This window comes from Drosophila grimshawi, unplaced genomic scaffold (assembly GCF_018153295.1).
Source record: "Drosophila grimshawi isolate 15287-2541.00 unplaced genomic scaffold, ASM1815329v1 contig_545, whole genome shotgun sequence".
NCBI classification, from domain to species: Eukaryota; Metazoa; Arthropoda; class Insecta; order Diptera; family Drosophilidae; genus Drosophila; species Drosophila grimshawi.
This window is the reverse complement of record NW_025063357.1, coordinates 858,436-881,759: the sequence shown is the minus strand read 5'-3', so window position 1 is coordinate 881,759 and position 23,324 is coordinate 858,436. Positions and strand designations below refer to the sequence as shown.

The window sequence follows — 23,324 nt, the reverse complement described above, 5'->3', positions numbered from 1 at the left end:
TGGTTTATTAAATAGGTCGCATTGGTTTTCAAGTTTCAAGTTCAAGGACATTGATGTCATGCACTTAGTTACAAGTTAGTTGCAATTAATTACTTATAAAAGCGCATTTGCTAATATTGCCAATCATTTTGACTAGTTCATGATAGAACCTGATAATGGTATTTGAGATAAGTCTGGAATATTGCGGCATTGCTTAGTGAAGAAAATCGTTTAGCATGAAAGGCTCAAACAAATGTCTTGAGAGCATCTTGTTCAATATTTCACAGAAAAGCAGATGAATTGCTCAAAAAATATACATTTTAAATAGACTGTTGCAGCGTGAGATTCACAAGATGTTTGAATTCAAGCTCGTCAGACTTAATGGGCCTTGAGCAATTTTCTTTTCTCTATTTCAATATTTGTCTTATTAAACGCCAATTGGGGCAATACGTTCATTGGGACAGAGAACAGTTTGCGTCTTTCTATAAGCATGTAAATATAAATATGTAGAGGTGTTTTACATAAATATTTAGCTGTTGTTGTTAAAAATAACAATGGAAGAACATTTATATAACTAAAGGGAAATTTAAAACCACATTGATTGTCTCGACTCCATGCACAGTGTCATTCAATGAACGCGACGCGTATTACATGTATTATATGTAAGTAAGTATAAAACTTTTGCTGAAACAACAATTGTATTGTGTGGAAGGTACAATGTAAAAAGAACTTTTTTGCTGTCGTGCTTTCAGGGAATGTTAAATATTTCCACAGCTTAGGCAATCGTATCATACTGCTGCCGGTCTCATCTCTGTCTGTCTCTGTTGATATGCTAAGAACTAAATTAATAGTATGTACTATAATTAAAATGTAGGGCACATGTGGCGCATTAACAGATAATACGAGTACATGGCACATACGAAGAGTGGATGCATGTTACACAAGCTTAAGCTTTACTGTTTATTTTGTTTTTTTGTTTTTTTTTTTTATATATTGATGGCACGTGGCCCGGGCGTATGATTTATTAATGCAGGCGCAATTTAATTATTAATTTCAAAACGCAATTTAATCATGCTGTTATGGAAACATGTGGTTTAAAGTGTCAAGTGCTTGTTTGTCGGTGGTAGTTTTGCATCCAGAAATAAAAGACAAATTTTACAAAATATGATTAAAACTTAACAGGAAACATATGCAATTGGTATAAATGAAAATTTAATGGAAATCAATTTGGCGTATTTAAATGTGGCATGTTTTTTATTCTTTAATTGACCGCATAGTTCATAAATTTAAAATATGAGCATTTTGAACTTGAATATTAATTTTGTATTCCAGAATTTTCTGTTGAATAATAAAAATAAATAAGAAATAACTTTTAAGGCGCCGAGCTGTACTGTTAAAACTAACACTCAAATGCAAATAGTTTAGTCAAGGAATTAAATTCACTCACAAACGATTATTGTTATGTCTGCTAAAAAGTACAATTATGAACGTATGTTAATGGGTATGTATTTACTTATTTATATGTAAGTACTTATGCATATACGCGAATGTATATATAAATTGCTGTTACTCTTTTGACTTTTGTTTTATTTTATATTTAAATCGTGTAAAGTAAATCGTGTTGCATTTTGTTGCTCGACTGCATTTCTAGTTATCAAATAATTCCGTTTCAAAGTTATTCTGTTTATTTATTATGGTTGGTGGTTCAGTTTAGCTGTTTGCATGAAATAAAGTATTTCTTTTTTATACATACATATACATTTAATAACTACATATAAGACCAAATCGCTTCTGACGGCAGGATTAAATTCATAATATGCTTAAAAAAATTACATATTTCATAAATTGTATTCAATTTGTTTTTATCCGTTTCTCACCTAAGTACTTGTACCGTTACACACATATAAATGTTAAAGTTGGTTATTTGGTTTTCTGTTCGCCCGATATTCATATTTTTATTAGTTACCTAAAATAAAATTAGATACTAATATGTTGTTTCTTCTTTTATATCATTGTTATACTGGTGTCATTTGACCGTTGAACTTTGCACACACACATTTATTCAAAACAATTAATGTTGTCTTTGATTTTGCTTGGTGAAACTGGCGCAGCATATGTTTATTCAATCTATAGATCTATAAGCGGTATTATAGTCCTTGTATTGCGTATCTCTGGTTCGTCTTGTCATCAAAGGTCATTGTCGAACATTTGCAATGAGCGCGTTACCAAATCGTCCTTGAGACACGCCTCAAGAAACTCTTCTATCGTTATGATGCCATCCTGATTTAAATCCAATTTGCGAAAAACTCGATCCACCTGCAATACGATAACGTTTAGCAATAGTTTGCAACGTATTGAAATATGCACATTTAAATCAATCAATAGTTGGTGTTAAACTTTCATTCACGACTTTTTGTTAATCATCGTCAAAATCCCTTTACTCACATACACACTCTCATCGCTTATCGACGATATGTGCAATGAAGCCTTCATCATTAAATAAAATATCCGCTGTAGTTTCCGCTCATAGGCGCACACAAAGCATCTGCTCGGTGTTTCCAATCCAATTCCCCAGAGCTGCACCCACATACAAGCACAACATATAGAAGTGAATGCCTTTGTCGATATACATATGTATGTGCATAATCATAATTACTCATACGCAGCGTAAGCCGTGTCGTCTCGCATCGCGCTTATGTCGTTGAATCGGTAACGTCATCGGATGCTACACGTTGTCAACTGCGGCTCTTGCATAAAAAATGATGCATGCAATAAGGCAAAAAACTAAAGCCAAACCGCATTGCATTGCAACATAAACTCAATTGATTTTTTTTTGTCAACTTGTCATCGCTGGTGTCGAAATTTAATGTTTTAATAACTTGATTTTAGTGGAATTTTTGTTGAATATACAGACATTTGTATAACAAATCAAACAAGTCCCTTAAATATAAATTTTAATTCCGCATGCTAACGGGGAAATCTATTATACATATTCTGCATTAGCGAATATTGTTAGCATAATTTAAATTAGTTTGCGCTTTTGACCATGACAATTTGTGTTTTATTTATTTCTTTAGTTCGAGTTTAGTTAATTATTGTTGGAAATGGCGTTCATAAAAATGAAGAGTCAAACGCAGTTTCTGATTAGGGATTATATTTATTATGCGCGTGTGCGTCTTGTTGAAGAATAGAGAGCCACTCATGAACTTAGGAAAATACAACGCAGTAAGAAAGAAAGACAATTCATGTGTGACCAGATCTTCGATACTAATCGATATTGCGATACTTAAGTATTAATCGTTGCTGCGATATTCAAACATATTTCAACCATTATTATATTAATCGAATCTCAACTACTACATCTGAACAATAATAATTATTTAAATATAAGACCTCACACAGATATATACCTATATACTCCGCGATTTTCGATTAAAGGCACTCGTGTTTATGGTGCGGGATGGAACATGACCTTGTTAACGGTGATTCTCCTTCTTACACTGTTTTGATGCATTGGAATGCAAGTTCCGTTAGTTTTTTCCAAGATTTTTGGGTTTTTCCCTTTTTATGGTTAGTTTAGGTGCGATAAAGGCAGTCAAGCCATTGGAAAAGTAAGTATTGCGTTATATGGATTTTCTTTGAATGGGATAAGAAAATTTACATCTTTATTTAATGTTTTAGATAAAGAACAAATCAGTTGCTTACAAATATTTCGAATGGGAAGGGCAAAACACTTTCACTTGAGGAATAGATTCTGACTTACAAGGATACTGGAATGAGCAACCGGCAAATATAAATTAAATTGCGTCGATCGGCATAAGCAATTGATAATGTGTTAAAAATAGAGGAAAAATACAACAAAAAACGCCCAAATACCAACATCAAAAAATTATCCCACCGGCTGCATTCAGTTATCACAAAACCTTCACATGGATATATAACAACACCATCACCTTGATTTGTAAAATTTCAGGTCGTATGAGCACGGAGGGTTATACGAACTTGTTGGACAAAGTTTTCTTGAACTTTATAGAGCATCAAACAGACCCAAATGCCTTATTCCAGTGGGTGGTTTCGGGATAAGAACTTTATGCTTTTAGAGTGGCCAGGAAGATCACCCGACCGTCGTTAAGGAATGGTCCAAAATCCCACTATCTGAGTTTTAAGTAGTTGTTGAATCGATGACAAATATAACTTTTTAGTGATAACCAAATCTGGAGGCTGAACACATTATTAAGTTGTTATTTTCATGTCATTTCTAAATATTATATTAATTTTATTGGGACTGCCTTTAATCGAATTTCGCACCTTAACATCACTTAAAAAAAAAAAAAATAATAAAAAATGTTATGTTAATATTACAAGTTTAATTCCCTTTTAATTTATCGTGTCCTTAAAACAGCGAACTTTTTTGTTATTTTTTTTTTAATTGTATTTAAAATTTTATAATTAAAAAAGTGCCTTTAAGCAAATTTCTTGGACTTATTTGTTATACTATATAAATTATATCCTATATATATATCTTTTTTTATTTATTTTTTGTTAAACTCTAGAGCCGTGTTATTCAGGTGCTACACTGACCAAATAACTTTGATGACATTTTAGTATATAGTTATATACTAGCAGCAATTCTGGAAGATATATTACCAGAAACCGATTTTATGTATCGACCCAAAAGTTATGGACACGCCTGCATATCTCACACAATTGTAAATCTTGGAGCGCATATTGTTTGTCACGTCCATAAAAATCGACAAATCTATTTTCGGGTGACAACCCCTCCGCTATGTACTCGGCCCTAACAATCGAAAATGGCTTACGATTTCCGATTTCCATGATCCTCTTCCAAAGATTCCTTTACGGCCTCAACCTCTCCCGCCAGAAAAATTGGAAAAGTCTATATTTCCTGCAATATTAGATATCCTGCACTCTCCTTCAAAGATTTAAAAAAAATAACAAACACGGCATTGCACTCTGCTATCAGCTGGTATTATAGTTTGATCAGCCTATTCCGCAGTCGGTTGCTACCGACTTCAACGTTCTCACTTGTTATTATTAACATTAGTCAATAAAATAATAATTAATGAATTTATGATTTTTCCATCATATACAATTTTTGCGCACCTGATCCCTCGCCTTTCGATCGTCCTCTGGTTGATGTGGCCTCCTTCCCATAAGCTCGTGTATGGCCAAAACAATTTCGCTCAGCTCGCCGCGACTGATGCGACCATCTCCGTTCAGGTCATACAGCTTGAAGGTCCAGCGGAGACGTTCATAGACGGAGCCCCGCAAGAGCGTAGATAAGGTGACTAGCAAATCCTTTTGTGTACGTATATATAAATGTGTTTATTTAACGAAACAGAAAACAACATAATAACATAAGGAGCGTAATTACCCGAAAACTAATGGCGCCATTGCAATTAACATCAAAAGCTTTGAACACATAATGAGCGTATAAGCTGGAATCTGAGGAAATAGAAAATATTTGGATCGTATAAGTACTTAATGCGAGTACTGCCATTTTTGGGGTAAGCAACTGCAAGCTCCCAAATCTGCCACACATAACTGAAATGCTGCTGGAGGTTGCACTTTATGACGCGCAGCCATAAAAAGACCGAAAAACGCCAGCAAGGACATTGAAATGCAACATACATACACACACACACACACTCAAAATACACAAAAATACTTACTGCCATGTGGAAAGAATTTGGCGTAAATATCCTTAAAACAATCCTCGTGCACCACACCCTCAGGACATTCCTGTAAAAAAATAATGAAATCTATGAAAATATGAGCGCAAATGTACTGACCATAAGCTTAGTTCACACTCGAACTGAATCCTTGCCAAAGTATGCTGTGCACCTATACATTTTCCCTAGCAAAAAGTATGGGAGTTCTATTTCAAGTGACTACTAGCTTTTATTAGAACACATATGAATACTCTAGTCAAGACAGCTCGACTAGGAGATGCCTTGAAGCTATTACATTGCAATAATTTACTCAGATGTATTTAATGATTTGAAGATCAACACTTTAGCTTTAGATAAGAGAGCTTTTCAATCTCATCTGTTATCTACATAATTTCTTTTCTCTACGACTATTTATTTTGAATATATTGTCGTGTCTGTAAAAAATTAGATCATAAAACTACCAGTTTTTATCTATTTATCTGGTTGACCCACATTTGTGAGAACTGCTTTACTTATGAATGCGTGCACCCACACATTCGCAGTGATAGTATGCAATGAAATTCAAAACGCGTATGCATTAAATTGGCTGGCATTATTTGACGTCCAACCAAAAACCACTTGGCTATGTTATCGTTTGCAGTGCTTTTCTTTTTTTTTTCCTTTTTTTTGCTGACTTCCAGACTCATAAATTTATGTGCTTAGCCTACGCTAGAAATGTATATTCATATAAATACGAGTATATGTGTAGACATACAAATGTGTTCTCTTCTTACTTCATATATATATATATTTCATTTTGGGGGGTGGTGCAAATAAATTGCGATGCGTATGTCCACTTACCGTTTTAAATCCTCTGTACATGACGCGGATTTCCTGCTTGGTGAACTTGGTTTGGCGGCACAAATCTTCGAGGGCAACTGGGATGGGCTTAGGCACGCGTGTGTGTTCCAACTCATAGACCACCTCTTCAATGGGACTTTCTGGTGGTGATGCCATGGTTGTTGTTGTTTTTGTTTTTGTTGTTGTTGTTGTTGATGTTGTTAATCTAAATGTTAATGTGAATGTTGTTCGCTGTTGTTGCTATGCAATTCAAGCTCGGATGCTGATTAATTTTAATTTGCCGCGTTTATTTATAGCTGCAGCATAATATCAATTTCCATTTTCATTCGCTCGTAAAAAGCAACTCATTAACCGAATTCGTTGGTCACTCAAGCATCACATACATACTTAGATCTATGTATATATTTAGTTAGTTCGTGTGTCCTTGTAAACTCCTTTAGTGGTTTTTCTTGTTTTCGGGGGGCGGTTGTCGTTTTGGCTTTCACTTTGGATTATTTGGATTTGCATTTGGCTTCCCCTGCATTTACCTTTACACTTTCGGCATTCGAAGCACTAAGTCGCTAATGAGGCAAGCATCGCTGAAAAGAGCCAGAAGCGTAGCATGAGAAATGAGCCTGAATAAAAAGTTACATAAATCACGGATGGTCGACGGATGCCACAGCGCAAGGACGCTGCTCGTCATCAGCGCAAGTCGGCGGTCTCTGGCTCCCGATTCAAAAGGTCGAAGGGCCAACTTGCAGCTGCCGCAAGTGCAACTTGTTGTTGCCGTCAGTCGGCTAACCAACTAGCTATCAGTATTTGTGTGTGCATGCACCTAAATAAATAGGTACCTACATTGAGTATACATCGTGTTTGCTTGTGGCAAAAACTTGCTCACTTGCCCACTTGCTCAGAAATGTGCGTGTTTTTTGCGCGTGTTTGTGTTTGTGTGAGTTTGGTTGCATGTAAGCTTTGTCGGTAACATGCAAATGCTGATTATTATTGCGTGCCATAAATCAAAGCGAATCAAGTTATGCGCGCGCCTTGCCGAATGCAGCACCTATTTCTCACATCGCTATTGGAATAGTTGACAGGGGTGTAAGAGGGGCTGGAGTTTGGTGTTTGGGAGGGGAGGGGTGCAGATATTGACTGTCAGACTGTCTGTCAGTTGTGCTAACTCAGATGATATTAATGAGCACTTTGCATGCAGATGAATTGAGTGTGCATCGGATTTGATGCCGCACTTAACGATGGCATTTAATGGGGTATACCCCCTTGCTTGACCCTCAAAAGAACCTATACACAAATCATCAAATTTGAGGTGACGAACCATCATTTGAAGTTGTGGTATTGCGCATATCTAAAATTCGTTTTGATCAATGATGTTTGAAACAAATTTACGCTCTCTTTGAAATGTAATCATTCGAATATTAAGCAATTATAAAATAATTTACCTTTCACTTGTGAATAGTAAATTTCTTCGGATGTGCATTGATTGATGAGTTAAATTTATTATCCCAATTCTTATTTATTTTTCAATATTTTATTCACAGCAGCTGCAAAATAAAATGATTTATGATTCATTTTAATTATCTTCTGTGCTTGCCCGCTGCATAAAACTGGAATGGTTTCATAAGTTTTCAAAACTTTTTTGATTATGAAAATCAGTTTAAATTTTAATATTCTAATTTAAAAATGCGTGATTGTGTATAAGTCCGCCCATTATAAAACACCAGATGGCACAACTTGCATTTATGCTTTTAATTGAAGATGCAGTAAAGACGATTTGAAAAATAGTTTGGAGAAATAAAAAATTAAAAAAAATATTTTAATTTCCACAGATAAGAATTGGCTGAAGCACAGCATTGTGAAAATATGTTTTTCTTCTTTCAAAGCTATGACAATAATGACAAAACGTAGATCCGCCAAAAAAATACAATTTTTTCAATTAACTCTTCAAATACATATCTACGTGCAAAATTGTATGTTCAACTTCCGCCTTTCCAAATGTTATGTATTCGTAATAATGTAATCCATAATTGGCAATGAGTATGTGGTATTACATAGTCGAATCTTCAAAGTAACCGAGTAAAAGCATTGATTTATTGAAGCTTCGATAATTGATATATTTGTGCGAAGGACAAATTGAGCTTACAACGAATTTTGCATTTGATGCATTGCTTTCAATTGAGTTAGAATTTAAGCTAGAAGCAAGTTGGCATAGCAGCGAATTTGGGAATAAGAAAATTCCAAAGACATGCCAAGAAGCAACTTAATCGCACTTTCAGCCAACACGAGTGAGCAACTTGACCTCGCTGCATTGATAAAATGCAAAAGTGCTTCAACATGGAGCATTTTTTTTCGTGTGCAAGTGCATCGTGCTTTCTATGGCATTTAAACTAGACTTCAATTTGAGTGAATGCACAATGATGCACACAGAGACAAACAAAAGTGCTATCTAGCTGTGGACAGCAAAGAGTAATTTCCGACGACTCAGCAATTTTTCAGTTGAAATTGATAAATCCAGTTGATAGAAACAAAAAAGATAGGGAATGGCGGAAATAGCTTTCACAGTTTAATCCAGGCAAACATTTCTCGCAGTTCGCCAATTTGCTGCGGTAATTTCCTTTTGGCATAAAAACTTACTTAAGCATCAAATGTAACCTTTTGTACCCAAAATATGCATTTCCAAAGTTCCCGCTTAACTTTCAGCTTTCTAGCAATTTAAATATGTTGCAGGCTACTTAAGCTCAATTCAGATGCATAATTCATCTATGTCAGAGCCTGAGTACCGCAATACACATAGAAACCGAGTCAACATCTATTTACTGATAACAACAACAACACTAAATCGAATACTCATATAGAATACTCATATTATCTTGCACTTTGCAAAAACTTGAAAATTATGCACAAATTGCAGCTGAATAAAAGCCTTAAGCAACGCACAACTATTTTGTATTTTATAGTTTTATTCAAAGATTTTGTTGAATGCTTTAGTAAAGTTCTGAGTTTTTCGTTATTTGATTACAATGGAAATGGAAAAGAGCCAAGTTGGAAATATGTATTCTAAAATTTGAGATTTAAAGCAAATTTCATGACAATGTTGTCTGTAAACAATCGTATATTGGTAGACATATGTAAGAAAGTACTTATGCAAGTATTACATTTGAAATTTGTAGGCTTACAAATTAGGATGATATGAACAATCTGCACAATGCTCAAAGGTTCAAGCTCACGTACTCGTCTTAGTAAGAGTTTCCTAGCCTGCATCTGAAAAAATAATTGTTGCATTTATATTCGGGCTGGTTCAAGAACGTTTTGAGAAATTTAAGAACATTTAAAGTACAACAGTGAGACCACTTCAATCGAACGAAACAGAAACCACTTATTATTAAGCTCAATTTTGTTTACCAAAAATTAAACAAAAATTGCAATCGTAGACACGTCAGGATTTTTATCCTTGAAAATATAATACTTGTGAAATAACCGGAGAAAGCTACAATTCACAAAATACTACATTTTTTATTTTGTATTCCAAAATAAATAATATTTAATTGGGCTGGAGCTAACAGACTTTCTTAAAGGCAAGGAGATGCGAATAGTGCACAAAAGATTATCATTAATCATAACAATTTAGAATTATAAAATGATGTCCCTAAAGTTAAATATTTGCGCATGCAAATCCGAACATAAAGACAGTCTATCAAGCGTAAATTTTCATAAAATGCATTCATCCTCTGTTTGTTGTCTCTACCACTATAAATAAACATTTCTTATTCTGGGAAAAACAGTTTACCATTAGGGCCACTACGGCGTGAATGTCTTCGTTAGTTTTAACCACACCAAACAGCTGCTGAATAAAATTGTACAGCTAATTGCATGACTCTATTTGCACAAATCAGAGACGGTTGCAGCTGCTGCAACGAAAGTAAACGCCTCGATTGCCTGCATTTTACAACATTTTTATATCGCTTAAGGAGCGGAAGTCAAGGCGAACGTCCCATTTAGGGGCTTAAGTCCACCCACAAACTCAAAATGCAGTAAGCCAGCTGGTGTTTTGCCGGTGCTGCTTTTCCAATTTGAGTGCCAGAAAAATATGATTGTCGAATGTCACGTATACGACACATATGCTTCCGTCAGCGAGCACACGAACACCCAGCACAGCTCAATGCCGGTCCTTAATATTCAATGCCGAGCTAATTAAATATTAAATTAGGTCAGAGCTTAAACGTCTTAATGCGCCAATTGTGCCAAATGGTAAATGACAACCACAACAAATATGAGCACATTAAAATTCTCTTAAAGAGCTTTAAGACAAAAGCGATATGCAGATTTGTTGGAATATACCATTTGCATTGAGTAAATGTGCCGTATTTGTATTGCCAAGAATAGCATACTTATTCATTTGTCTAATTGAGTTTGTGTGTGCGGTCTTCAGTCAGAGATGGAAGTATGAAATTGGAACTACGACGCAGCAAGCTCTGCTCTCCTCTACTCTGTGCTGCTCGGCTCTACTCTGATGTGCTGGAATGGTGTGCATGTCAGGCTTTTAGCTTCTAAATAGCAACGACAGGCAGCAGCAGCAACAGCAAGGACAAGGCTTGCCTGCATTCAGTCATGCAATGCTACTACTTGAAAAGAACCTAAACAAAAACTCAAGCCAATTCCCATAAAGGCCCCTCGGGGCGTACACAGTGGCTCAAAAACCTCTTCAAACAACCTGGCTGTAATATATATCTAAAATTATTCATTATATTGTATGATAGCCTCCACAAGAAGATAAAGGCTTCTTAATCAAATTGTAAGTTATAACAAACCATAAATAAAATTGATATGATAATAAAATTATAAATTGTAATTGGAAATATTGACAAACTACATTTTCTAGTCAATTTTGTCCTGCTTAAATTAAATGTAAACAAGCTAGATATGCGACTTTATAATTGAAGATGGATCCAATCATGCGTAATAATTTTGTATTTTGAATTAAAAAGGAAACAAAACATTTCATACATTTAACTTGGAATATCTTATTTAGAAATTATAGGAAATTATTGACGAAACAGCTAAAAGGTACAGAATTTTCTTCATGTATAATTTGGACTTGTGTCTCCATATGATGATATTCTAAAATGTTGAATTCATGAGATTCCCTCATACGTATGAGCCACTGTGCAATGGACAATGTCGCTAAGCCTTTGTCACTTCACACAGCTTTCATGCCATTTATAGGGACAGGCTGACATACATAGAGGAGTGGCATACTAGAAAAGCAATCGTCTAAATAATCAACTAACCAGCAACTATCTAAAATATATAGCCTGACAGTGGCGACACGCGATGGCCACAAACCGCATTTGTGTATATACCTGTGAGTTCTTTTATGTAGAAATGTGTATACCAATTTACATATACAAAATTTACTTATTTAAGTTGAATTTTTTATTGGCGCTGAACACAATTACACAATTGAACCCCACAAGATCGAAGCTACATCTTGATACGAACACGAAGATAATAAATCAACGCCAATTATACGGCCACCAGCAGTAAACATGTGCAGTATATTTTTTATTTGGGTGTTTTTTTTTTATTCTTGGCCAGATGATAAACGACTTTCGGCAAATCAGAAATTGCAACACTTCAATCTGCTCTTAGATCTAGCCCAACCTGATTTGGGTTTGAAGGGTTCTTGTGGTTTCAAAACCAAATCTGGCTAGACCTTTGCCAAAAAGAGAAACGACTAAATAATGAACCAGCAAATTCCGTGTCGACATGTGAGAAATACTCTCAGCAAATTGAAATTTGCAATGGCATTTCACAGCACTTTTGCATGTGAGGTCCTTGCACAAGAGGGACTTGTGAGCCGCACATTCACATTTTGTCCAAATTCAAAATGCATTTGCACTGTGCCGGTGCGGTTTGAAATTGGCCAATATTGACTTTTATAGTTTAGCTGTTGGATGTTGTAGTTGTTGTCATTATCATGGCTGTTGCTAATGATGATGTTTCGTGCTGACATTTGCGTGTGGAGGATTAAGATTTGCATTTGCGACAATGTCTTCATTGATGCATGCAGGCGTAATAATTATGTGGGGAGTTGACAATCAATTGATTTATAATACATCTAGTGACATTCCCCATTACAAGTGCAATCTGAGCGAGGGCATTACCCACGTATTTATATTCGCAATTGAGAGAAGGGTAACAAGTTTTGCAAATTAGGGTATTGCAGCATCTTTGATTTTTTATCGTACATTAGACGAAATAAATGATAATTGATTTCAATCCAATTTATTCGTGATCGAATTACGAGATATGGGAAATTGATAAAATTGATCTTAGCGAACCGGAAACAGTTATCGATAAAATAAGCTACGTGTTGTACACTACAACCTATATTCGAAATTTGTAGTCTTTAGCTCCGGAATACATGTACTTTTAAACCTTTAGCTCCTATAAACATTTGCTGCGATTAGTGTATATCATACAGATGACAGATCAAAAATTTATGTACCTTATGTGCTCAGAGATCTATTTTAATGTTCGGACTTAATTTTGGCTAAATTTATTTGTAAAAGCGTTTAAAAGGTTAACTTTGAATAGTTGGCTGAAATCGGAAAGAAAAGACTACACCATACAATCACAATTATGCATAATCGTAGACAATTATCAACCCATATAAATTGACTGATTGGAATCTACTTAGTGTATTCCAATTTAATCAGCTTTTACTTTTTTATGCAGATTAAATAAAGTCAAGTCTTTGAATTGCTCTACAGGAAGAAAGTACATACTTATAATCAATTGAACACACGTCCAAAATATGTGTTTTGAGTTAGTTGGAGATGTCGGTTGCTGTCTATTTGGAATATATTTTAATTTTATTATAGAAATGCAACCAAACTTAAATATATATGTATATACACATATGTTGTACGTATTTATATATAAATATATATTTGTGTGTGTTCCATGCGGCAGCATGACGCATAATTAAAGCTAGTATATTTGCCAAAAAAGTTGGCTATGCAATTATGTGAAATTTTGGATATAAGCCAGCTGTTCTTATAAATGTCTACGATGGAAAAAGGAACACATTTGTTATTATAGGTTTGCGTGTCCGAAAAGTGACGGATATGCAAAATATTTTGATTGCATTAAACTAACAAGTGGACAGTTGGCCAGCTGAACGTACATGGAATAAACCTAATAAATGGCATTAAAATGTAGTTAAGCATTAGACTTTCGTTTGAGAGTCTCGCTGGGGAAATCAGGCAAAAAGTGTTGATGGAAACTTGCACGATTCTAAAGCAGCGTTATTATTTTTATTTTTGTTTTTTTTTGTGGTTAGTTGCTCGCTATTAAAAAAAAACTCGACTATGTCGTGATAATTTAGGGGACCATTTTGCAGCTGCCATGTACGCAGCATTTGCCCCCACTGGAGCTTTGAGATATGCCAAGAAATAATAACAAATGACTCCCACGAGCATGCTGAACAGCGTTATATTTGTTCTGTTCGTATCCCTCTTCGTGATACTTTGTCTCCGTGACCTTGTCCCTGTTCTTCTTTTTGTTGCGAGGTAGTGAGAAGCTCCATTCGTAATAATTTGTTAGTTAAATACTGTACCCACAAGCAATTTGGGCTACCACCATCCACACAAATCTAGAATAAGTGCTATTCATATCTCGATTTTCAATCAGCATGCGACACCCTCTTACACTCAATCTTCTTATTAGTGATTACAAATAATAACGTGAACGTAACTTGAATATACTTAATAGCTAAATAATGAGGTTGTAAACTCAATTGAATGATTTATTTATGATACAAGTTAAGTCTCATACATACGACATACGTCTCGTATAGATTCGACCTGAAATATGCTGAATAGGTTAACAAATTTTTGGACGACACGTCGTCGGTTCACGTGACAGAAAATCAATGTCACGTGGCCGTCTCTATCAGAATATCACTTCCGGCAGGCACAAAACTATACGAAAGTTAGAAAAGTTAATTGGTGCCTCACCCAGTTGTAGCTCCAAAACTATAACAATAGCTTACATGGAAATGAGTATACAATGTTGAATGAGTAGAATTAACTTTTATTTTTCTCGTGCTAGGTTTGTAAATATGCTGAATAGGCAACATGTTTTTTTTTTTGTTTGCAAGTTGGACGAATTTTAACTTATTATACTTTTTATTTCCTGCCGTACTGCTCTTCAAGCTTGCATAATTTTTATAACATTTGGGTACTTCTGTCCCGTAAAATGTATAAATGGGAGTAGACAACATGAACATTCTATGACACTAATTGTCGTCATAAAAAAGTCTGGGCAACAACATCGCGTGAAATCATGGAAAAATATTTCCTGTCCTTACCAAATTGAATGAGTTATATTAACATATATAATTATATAGTAATAGTTTTCGCGTTAAAAAATAAAGTATTTGAATTATTAATTAAAACACTTGTTTAAGTTAAGTTGACGAAAGTATTCAATTTAGGTTTGAGACCGCTAACTATCGTGGTTTGCTAATAATTAAACTATTGGGATTGAAGAACTTTGTAGATTGAAGAATTCTTCACATGGGAGCTATGTAAATATTAACGATAATATTACGATGATTATAACTTCTGTAGCAATATTAAGCTTGCACCGCATTTAAAATACAAGCAAACAAAATTGTCACTCATTGAACAAGTTCAAAGTTTAATGAAGACGAATTTTAAACAATGAGACTATGCCAGAATTTTAGAGGATCGATATACTTTCTATTGTATTATATCTATTGTGTATATTTATATATTATGTATTTCCAGAAACAAGCGAGTTTCCTTTATTTTAAATATTTTAGGAAGCTGAAAATTCATATAATTTAATTTGAAAAAAAAAAAACTTAAGAATTTTTAAAAGTTTTTTTTTGTATATTATATATAAATTATTTTGGAAAAAAAGATTTTAGTGTGATTTTCAGCGCAATTTTTTTATTTGCGTACTTTATGTGATCGAATAGAAAAACAAAATTATAAATCTTCTTAATGTGTTTTCATCGCTATTCAAATTTAATTTGATAATGAAGTGAAAATAAAAAGTTAAGCTACTTAAGCTTGTTTATATGCGTGTTTTGTGCTGCTGTCAATAAAATAAATAGACACAACAACAACATAAATTTTCTGCTCGCCAATTAATTTCATTCCCCTTCGCCATTTCTAGTTTGGTGGATTAATCCGGATCGATAGTCATCTTTATCTAAATATATATTTGCAGGGTTCAGTCTAAGAATTAATGTAAATGTGACATAATGAGCACATTACGTTTCAAGCAAATTACAAAAAAAAAAAAATTTAGAAAAAAAAAACAGTTTTGAAAACTTGTTTTTAGACATGCTGGCATGTATTATGTGTATATGGCGGGCGGAAATAAATTAAGCCAGCTCATAAATTAGAGCAATTCAAGCAAAAAATTGTTGTCCAGTCAACATTTTGTGGTGCCCGCACCAGCACGCATACAGCCATACAAATAGTGCCGCATATTTATAACTTGGCCAAAAATTATTGTAGTGAGTGCCCTCAAAGTACTCAGTCACTGGCCCTCAATTCCCCTTTTCTTCATAAAGCAACAAAAATTGCTAAGCATTTGCGTTTCGCCATTTGCTTTGTTGGCCGATAAAGAAAATGATTGTCTAAAACTTGGCGCATATCGCCAAGCCGGATGTTCTGGGGGCCATAAAAACTAGCGGGCGGCTCTAGAAGTGTTTGTGTATTTGTGTGATGATTGTGTGCGGGTGTGTGGGTGTATGATGTGTGTCTGTGTGTGTACGTCGCCAGCAGGACGACGCTCAATGGCGTTTTATTGTTAACCATTTCGCACAGCTATACGACGAGTACAATCGTATATGGAAATGCCCGCTCCCGCACAAGGGAAGTCAATGTGTTAGAGGAGTGGGGGTCCAAAACTATTTTGGCAGTTTGTTAGTTTGACTAGCCGACAATGAAGTCAGTTTTTAGCCGGTTGGCCAGTGCCAAGTAAGCCAACTTTTTCATTGCAAAGAGTTAGTAAAACTATCGTATCGGAAATGCAGCGCCAAGTTACTTGCCTTCTTAGATTTTTTTTTGTGGCATTTTCGTAGCACTGCTGAAAATGTTTAGTTTTAATTTCTCGAGGCCATTTTAAGTTTTTAGTCGAATTGATGAATGCAATTATACGGTTCAAGTTTTCGATTGGGCTGCGTACCCAAGTGGCCCTCAATTGACCCCTAATTAAACTTCAATGCGAAACAGTTGCATGTAACAAGCTTCCGATTTGCCCACAGTTCTTCCATCTTTTTGAAATGGAACTTTGACATTTGTAGCTCTCTCGGGTTATAGGGTTATGCTGAAGCAAATATTAGAGCTGAAGTCTGTTTCACTCAATTCAAATTTTCGTTTGCCCGAAGTCCCAGGTCTTGATGTGATTTTCAGCTACTTGTACTGCTTAGCAATGCAGGTACTTGTAGGCATTTATGCAGATCATTTAAAACATAAATATAGTATGAAATATTATTTTATTTGATTTGTAAAATTCTGGATTATATAATTTGCTTAAGTCAATAACCGCAGACTTATGTAGCCAACATTTATTAGCGCTAAACATATTTTATTATTTTTAAACAGTTTTTTTTTTGTTCATCAGTAACAACAGCAATAACAATAACAAACAAGCCGAATAATAAGAATATGAAAAGCTTTTTCAGCCGAAAACAACGTAGCAGCAATAGCAACAACAATGCCAATAAAAATTGAAACATTGAAGGCACAACTCATACAAAAAACACGCGCTGCGCGAAAAAGTATGCTATACATATAGACACATATATATATTATTTTATTAAATCGCAGGATGACTGTCGACTCCACGAGTGGCAGTCTCTTGGCTGCTGCTGGAGGCCATTTGCCGTTAACTTGGCCAGTGCCGGCATAGTAATTAATGCTTGTAAGTGCCACTTGTCTCGCTTTCTGTGTGTGGGTGCGAGTATGTTTTTGTGAATGTGGTTGTGTGAGAGTGAGTGTGCAGCATAAGCTGCGAAGCGTTGCCACATTTTCAGATTTTGCGTTCTATTTTTTTTCGGAGGCTGATTGTTAATTGCATGTTGCCAACATATGTTTGCTTGTAAATGTGAATTTTTCGACAACTACGCCTCTCTCAGCTAATGCGCGGCAATTAAAAAGTGTTGCCAATGCTTCGCAACAAGGCCGCACAAGCCACAGTGGCAGGCAAATCTTTCGCTCCATCATCCTTAATATCGTTTTCAAGCTTGCCACATGGCGTATGCGTATTGCCGCTATGAGCGCCAAACTTTGCACAACTTTACATTCATCAGCTGGCAATAAAAACAATCAGCAAGGACGGCAGCTCATATAAAAAACAAGTATGTAACAATTAAACGGTGAGTGATCAACTGAAATGTACCCTGTCTACAAAATATAATTATAGAATGGGTTTTTGTTTGGTATATATCGAATTTTATTATTTATCTATTATAACTTTAAAATTAATAATTAATTGTAGCAATAACTCAGAAAAATAGGCTTGATCGAATCATCTATAATGATTGTAAATATATACACACTACGTTCATTCATTTTTCTATCTGCTCAACTTTATTATACCCCACACATATATATTAATTAGTACGTGGCATAAAAAAGTACATATTTATACATAAACAAAAATATATAAGGATATATATGTGTGTGTACATTTTCTAGACACATCTGCGTATCATGATGTTGTCCTTGGCGTATTTGTGTTTAATAAGTTCACCAATTATGAGAAAATATTCTTATAATAAAAGCGTGTGTTAATAAGTAATTTTAGCTATTATCTGCCGACTATAATTTCTGCTTGCATAACATAATTAAATATGTTTTGATTTGATAAAGTACATTATTTAATTGGATTTGCAGCATTAGTTGTACAAAATATATTATATATTCTATTGTCTGAATTATTTATTTATTATATATATTTAGCTATATAACAAACTAAGTTTTATATTCTATGGTCTGATTTATTTACTTATTAATATAAAATATTAAACATTTATGTACAAATAATATTACAATTAATAATCCAACAATAATTAGCAGCGCTGCTAAAAATAATAGTCGTTCCTACTTTTATATGTGTTTTAGTAAATTACAGCCTTTAATTAAGTTATATATTCTATCGATCTTGGTGGACGACATGGATGTTACATAGAATGAGAGGGAGTCGTTTGTAAGGTGGGCTTTTCTGATACTCTCTGTTATTACATGTATCTAACACAAGGATATTTGTTAATGTAAAGGAAGCAGCAATGTAAAAGTTCTTATTATTATTCCTGCTAAAAACTAGTTAGCCATATATTAACTTAACACGGAATTTCAATAATAGTTGTGTGCTCAGCAAAGGGGAGAACATGAGAGTATTTGCCTGATTGCGATTTCACATTACATAATTGCAGAAATGAAATACTAAAGCAATTGGCGATATTACCAACTTGTCTGTCACTAATATTAATTTCCAATATCGTAAATTGATATATATAGTAGTATGTAGGCTTGAACCATGTACACGTCCATTCAATTTTCTGTGGCTGTGATTACCTGTGTATTTTGATAGCCGGAGCCCAACACCCAGAGTGATTGGGCAATTTATAAAAGCGTTTGAATCATTTCACGCCTTCGGCTTTTGGCATTCGAGGTTTGCGTGTTTAAATGCTTAGGTAACAAATATTTGACCAGGCAAGGAAAGGTCACGAGGTGTGACTTGAACACTCGAATGCAATCGCAAAAATAGTGTTTAATCAAATTCAAATACCACACACACACACACATGCACACATTCTTTTATAGCACTCGCAAATGATAATTTGATTAAATTCTTCTTCCACTGCTTCACACCCCCGCCCCTCGGTAACTAACCAATAGTACGTTGAGTTGAATTCTGTTTATTTTTAACATTTTCTATTTACAGTACTTTTGTGGGCGTTTGCCCACTTTGCATGAGAAAATCTACTTTTGTGTAGGCGTAGACGTGTGTGTTTGTGTGTGTGTGTGTGCGTGTATGAGCGTATGTGTGAATAAAACTAGAGCGCACCTTGGTGCTATTTTTATACGCCACAGCCACGAACAACAATTGTCGCTTACTTTTGCACTAAGTGTTTTTTTTTTCATGTTGCCGCATCTTTGGTGCAGCATCCTGGGGCAAGCTCGCGTTCTTTTTGTTGCTGTTGCTGCTGTTAGTTGGCAACACTTAAAATATAGCTTAGCAAATAACGTCAAGCATTGTATAAATAAATATATACATGACACAACGTTTTACTCACACATTATTTAATAAATTGCTGTGCAGCTGAAGGACCCTGAAAGCCCGTGTAGATGCAATGCTCGAGCGTTGTTGCAACAACATTTAATAGGTTTTTTGGTAACACAATACATAATACGTATGTATTTTATTAATTAAAGTACTCTTAATATTCCGGTAAAAGAATCAATCAATAATTGTTCAATTTTTAATGAAAGTAGGTAAACGGATGTCGTTTATTGAGCCACACAAAATAAAGAAATATTTTTGTATGCATTACAAGTGGGGAACTGTCTACAATAAGTATTTAAAAAGAATAACAAAGCATGTTTGACCCCATAAAGTATATATTCTTGATCCGCATCAGTAAAGCCGATATCGTTGCGATATATGCTGATAAAATGTATCTCAGTGTCGAACTCTCGAATTTCTCGAATTTGAAAACAATATTTAATAGTTGGGTTCAGGGTAGCTCGTAGTCGAGTTCTCTCGACTTATTTTATATTTAATTGGATTTTCAGTGAATATCGATTTGTTGGTTGTATTTGCTATTAATTAACTCTACATTATTTTATGGAGCTAAAAACCTAAGCTTCAAATGCTTCGCTTTAGTAAAACTAAATTGAAGTCTCTTGTCACCAAACAATAAAATCGAATTTTCGAAATCCTCACTTAGGTTAAGCATTCTAATGTTACAATTTTAAAATCGAACTCTATATCCATCATAATGAATGATATAATGATAGTTCAAAGCAAAATTCTCAAACGACTGAAAATTATTTTCCATTATTTAAATAGATTTTTACTTCGACACTAATTTTCTAAGATTCTAACGTATAGGTTCAAATTTTAATTTTTCAGTGACTTATCTTAGGGAATGATTCTTGATTGTTCTAGATCATATATTGACTTTGTCATGTGTGTGATAATGTATAGAGCGTACTGTTCGCGTAAGGTGATTTTTGTATGCAAGTGGATGGCCAAGCGCGACTAGGGAGTCTAGTTGAATAATTGGCATGCGATTACAAATTTATACACACACTTCGCTATAGGGCCATACGTTTTGGTTTTTTTTGGTATATTCGTAGGTTTTTTCTTTGCGCTGTTTCGTGACTACTTGCGTCGCACAATAAGTCCTATTCTAAAAAAAAAGGTGTAGCACTGAATATATATTGGAAAGTATCGGCATGAAACGATAATTTGATATAAGTTGATAGAGTGAATATTATAACTTTCTTCTATTTAAAGCCAACAACCATTAATAACAATTAAGCACACAAAAGTCACAAATAATGACACTTTGGTCTGTATGCTTAAGGCAAACTAGATTTAAGAAGTGTTTACGAGTCTTACATTCATAGACGATCCTAATTGCCAGATACCGTGTGATAACAAAAGATTCTTACATTAGTCATTAGTATTAGCTGTGTAAATAAACTGTGTGATTCAAATTGAGGTCAAGCGAAGTTCAACTTAAATATTGTTATCAAATTAAATATGATATTTTATTTTTATTGTTAAATTGTTAAATATTTTAGTGTAGATAAGGACTATTATTTTTTTTTTTTATTGATTTGAAGTCTCGACATCAGACTGTTGAGGAGTGTTGATTGTTAAACCACTCTTTTTATACATATGAGAGTGTGAGTGTGGGTGTGTGAGTGCGCGTGAGTAGGTGATAAATTTGCATTTATACCGTTACGCTATTGTTTACTTTGTAGGTTAGTTTGTTTGGCTTGCCTCTGCTATGTATATATTTACCTTCGATGCCTTTGACGGCAGCAATGTCGATGTCGATGACGATGACGATGAAGACGGCGAGGACGAGGACGAGGACCACGGACGAGTTAACCTCAAAGCATGGCAGCCAGCAGCTCCCTCTGATACAAACCCGATGCTCCAAGCCAGAACAGAACAAAACAGAGCAGAACCTCTTGACTTGCCACACTCGACTCGGCTCGTCGCACTTGACTTGGCCCTCGTCTGTTTCTTCCTGCTTTTCTTTTTTTTTTCGTCTTTTGCGTGTCTCGTTTTAATTTGGTAATGACTTTGGCTTATTAATTTACTTGTTGTATAGTTGCGCACATTTTTGTTACATTTTCAGTTTTTGCCAACTTGTCACTCACTTCACTTTACTCTCAACCCGCACGCACACCACGCATTCTAATTTTACGTTGTTTTCTGCTGTTTTTGTTGTTCTTCTGGCTGTTGTTGTTCTTGTCGTTGCCTAAATTCGCTTGCGAATGGAGCGACACAGCAAAAAGCCAAGCAAGCAGCCTGCAGAAGTAAAAAAAAACTGTATCTTTTAGATCTGGGCATATCCTTTATCTCGGACAACGCAGCAGCGCAGTCGGCAGCAGCAGCAGCTGCGACGTAAGCGGAGCAGCAGCAGAAGCAGCATGAGCAGCTGCGGCTGTGGCACCGCCAGCAGCTGTAGCTGGAAAAAAAAATTTTGACTACGCTGCTAGGCGAAAATTTAACGCTCGCATTTAGTGAATTCTTTTGAATTGATAACAATCAACAATCGACGACAAACAAGAAGAAAAAAAAACAGCAGCAGCAGTAGCAGCAGCAGCAGCAAAAGCAGCATACCATAAATAAAAGTTAAGAACAAACCGCGGTGCGTTGCCGCCAAGCAGCCCAGTTTTCGTTGGCGGCACAGTTAACCGTTGCCGTTATTCAGGAACCTTGCGACGCGCACACGAGAGTATCCTATACACAACTGATTACAGTTACAGTCCCTGCAGCGACGGCAAACGCGACCGCGACTCAAACGCTGACGTCGGCGTCGTCGTCGCCTCGTCTCTGATTCGTTTCGGTTTTGCGTTCGTGTCGGCAGTGCGGCGACGATGACGGAGACGGCCAGGTTCCGTTACTGAAATTTGACTAAGCACTGCTTTGGTATTGCCTTACTCCGGACAAGCTGAGAATGCGACAGAGACTGAAGCGGCAGCGCCGACAGCTTCACATTATTATGCTCTCGCCGCTGCCTTGACAGCGGGGACTACTTGCGGCGAGAGCGAACGCCAAAGAGAGCGTACGAAACCAGAGAGTCAGATAGAAGCTCGTCAGAAGAGAGGTCTTGGTGCAATGGCTCCCGCGCATACAGTGGCATAATCAGAAATAATTAAATGACTAATTGATACAGATTAAAAAAATGTATTAAATGCGAGTAACATTGTATTTAATTTTGAAGAAATTGCCAAATTTTGAGAATATTAAAATTCGATTACAATAAGCTTCTCTCTTAATTGCATAACTGATTCCACTGTGCCGCTTGCAAGCCCCCATTTTGTTTAGCAGGTTGCGAGTGACACTGTCTGGCAGCACCAAACAATTGTGTGGCTTCTCTCGTCACGGCTTTTGGTCTGTTTCTAGTCTCGACTCTGTCTCGGACATATGTATGTACATACATACGTTTGGACATATTTTGGGCCCATGTTGCGCTGCTGGCGTCGCAGTCGACGACGCTGTTAACTTTCACTGTTAGTCGACATC

The 23,324-nt window shown here is 35.5% G+C and overlaps 1 protein-coding gene across 2 annotated transcripts; it reads right to left on the bottom strand.

The window, feature by feature from the left end:
- Nucleotides 1-1,976: 1,976 nt before the first annotated feature.
- LOC6570030 (Kv channel-interacting protein 1) lies at nucleotides 1,977-22,714 on the bottom strand. Of its 2 annotated transcripts, none has more exons than XM_001996203.2 (7): nucleotides 22,419-22,714; nucleotides 21,588-22,103; nucleotides 6,513-7,090; nucleotides 5,673-5,742; nucleotides 5,375-5,445; nucleotides 5,104-5,298; nucleotides 1,977-2,295 (listed from the first exon to the last, which is right to left on the bottom strand). In XM_001996203.2, exons 3-7 carry the CDS (start codon nucleotides 6,666-6,668, stop codon nucleotides 2,167-2,169), a joined length of 621 nt encoding a protein of 206 aa, XP_001996239.1. In that variant the 5' UTR covers nucleotides 6,669-7,090; nucleotides 21,588-22,103; nucleotides 22,419-22,714; the 3' UTR covers nucleotides 1,977-2,166. The 2 variants fall into 2 exon arrangements, with proteins under 2 accessions (XP_001996239.1, XP_032597686.1); XM_032741795.1 differs by having other exon boundaries at nucleotides 22,443-22,714.
- Nucleotides 22,715-23,324: the final 610 nt, after the last annotated feature.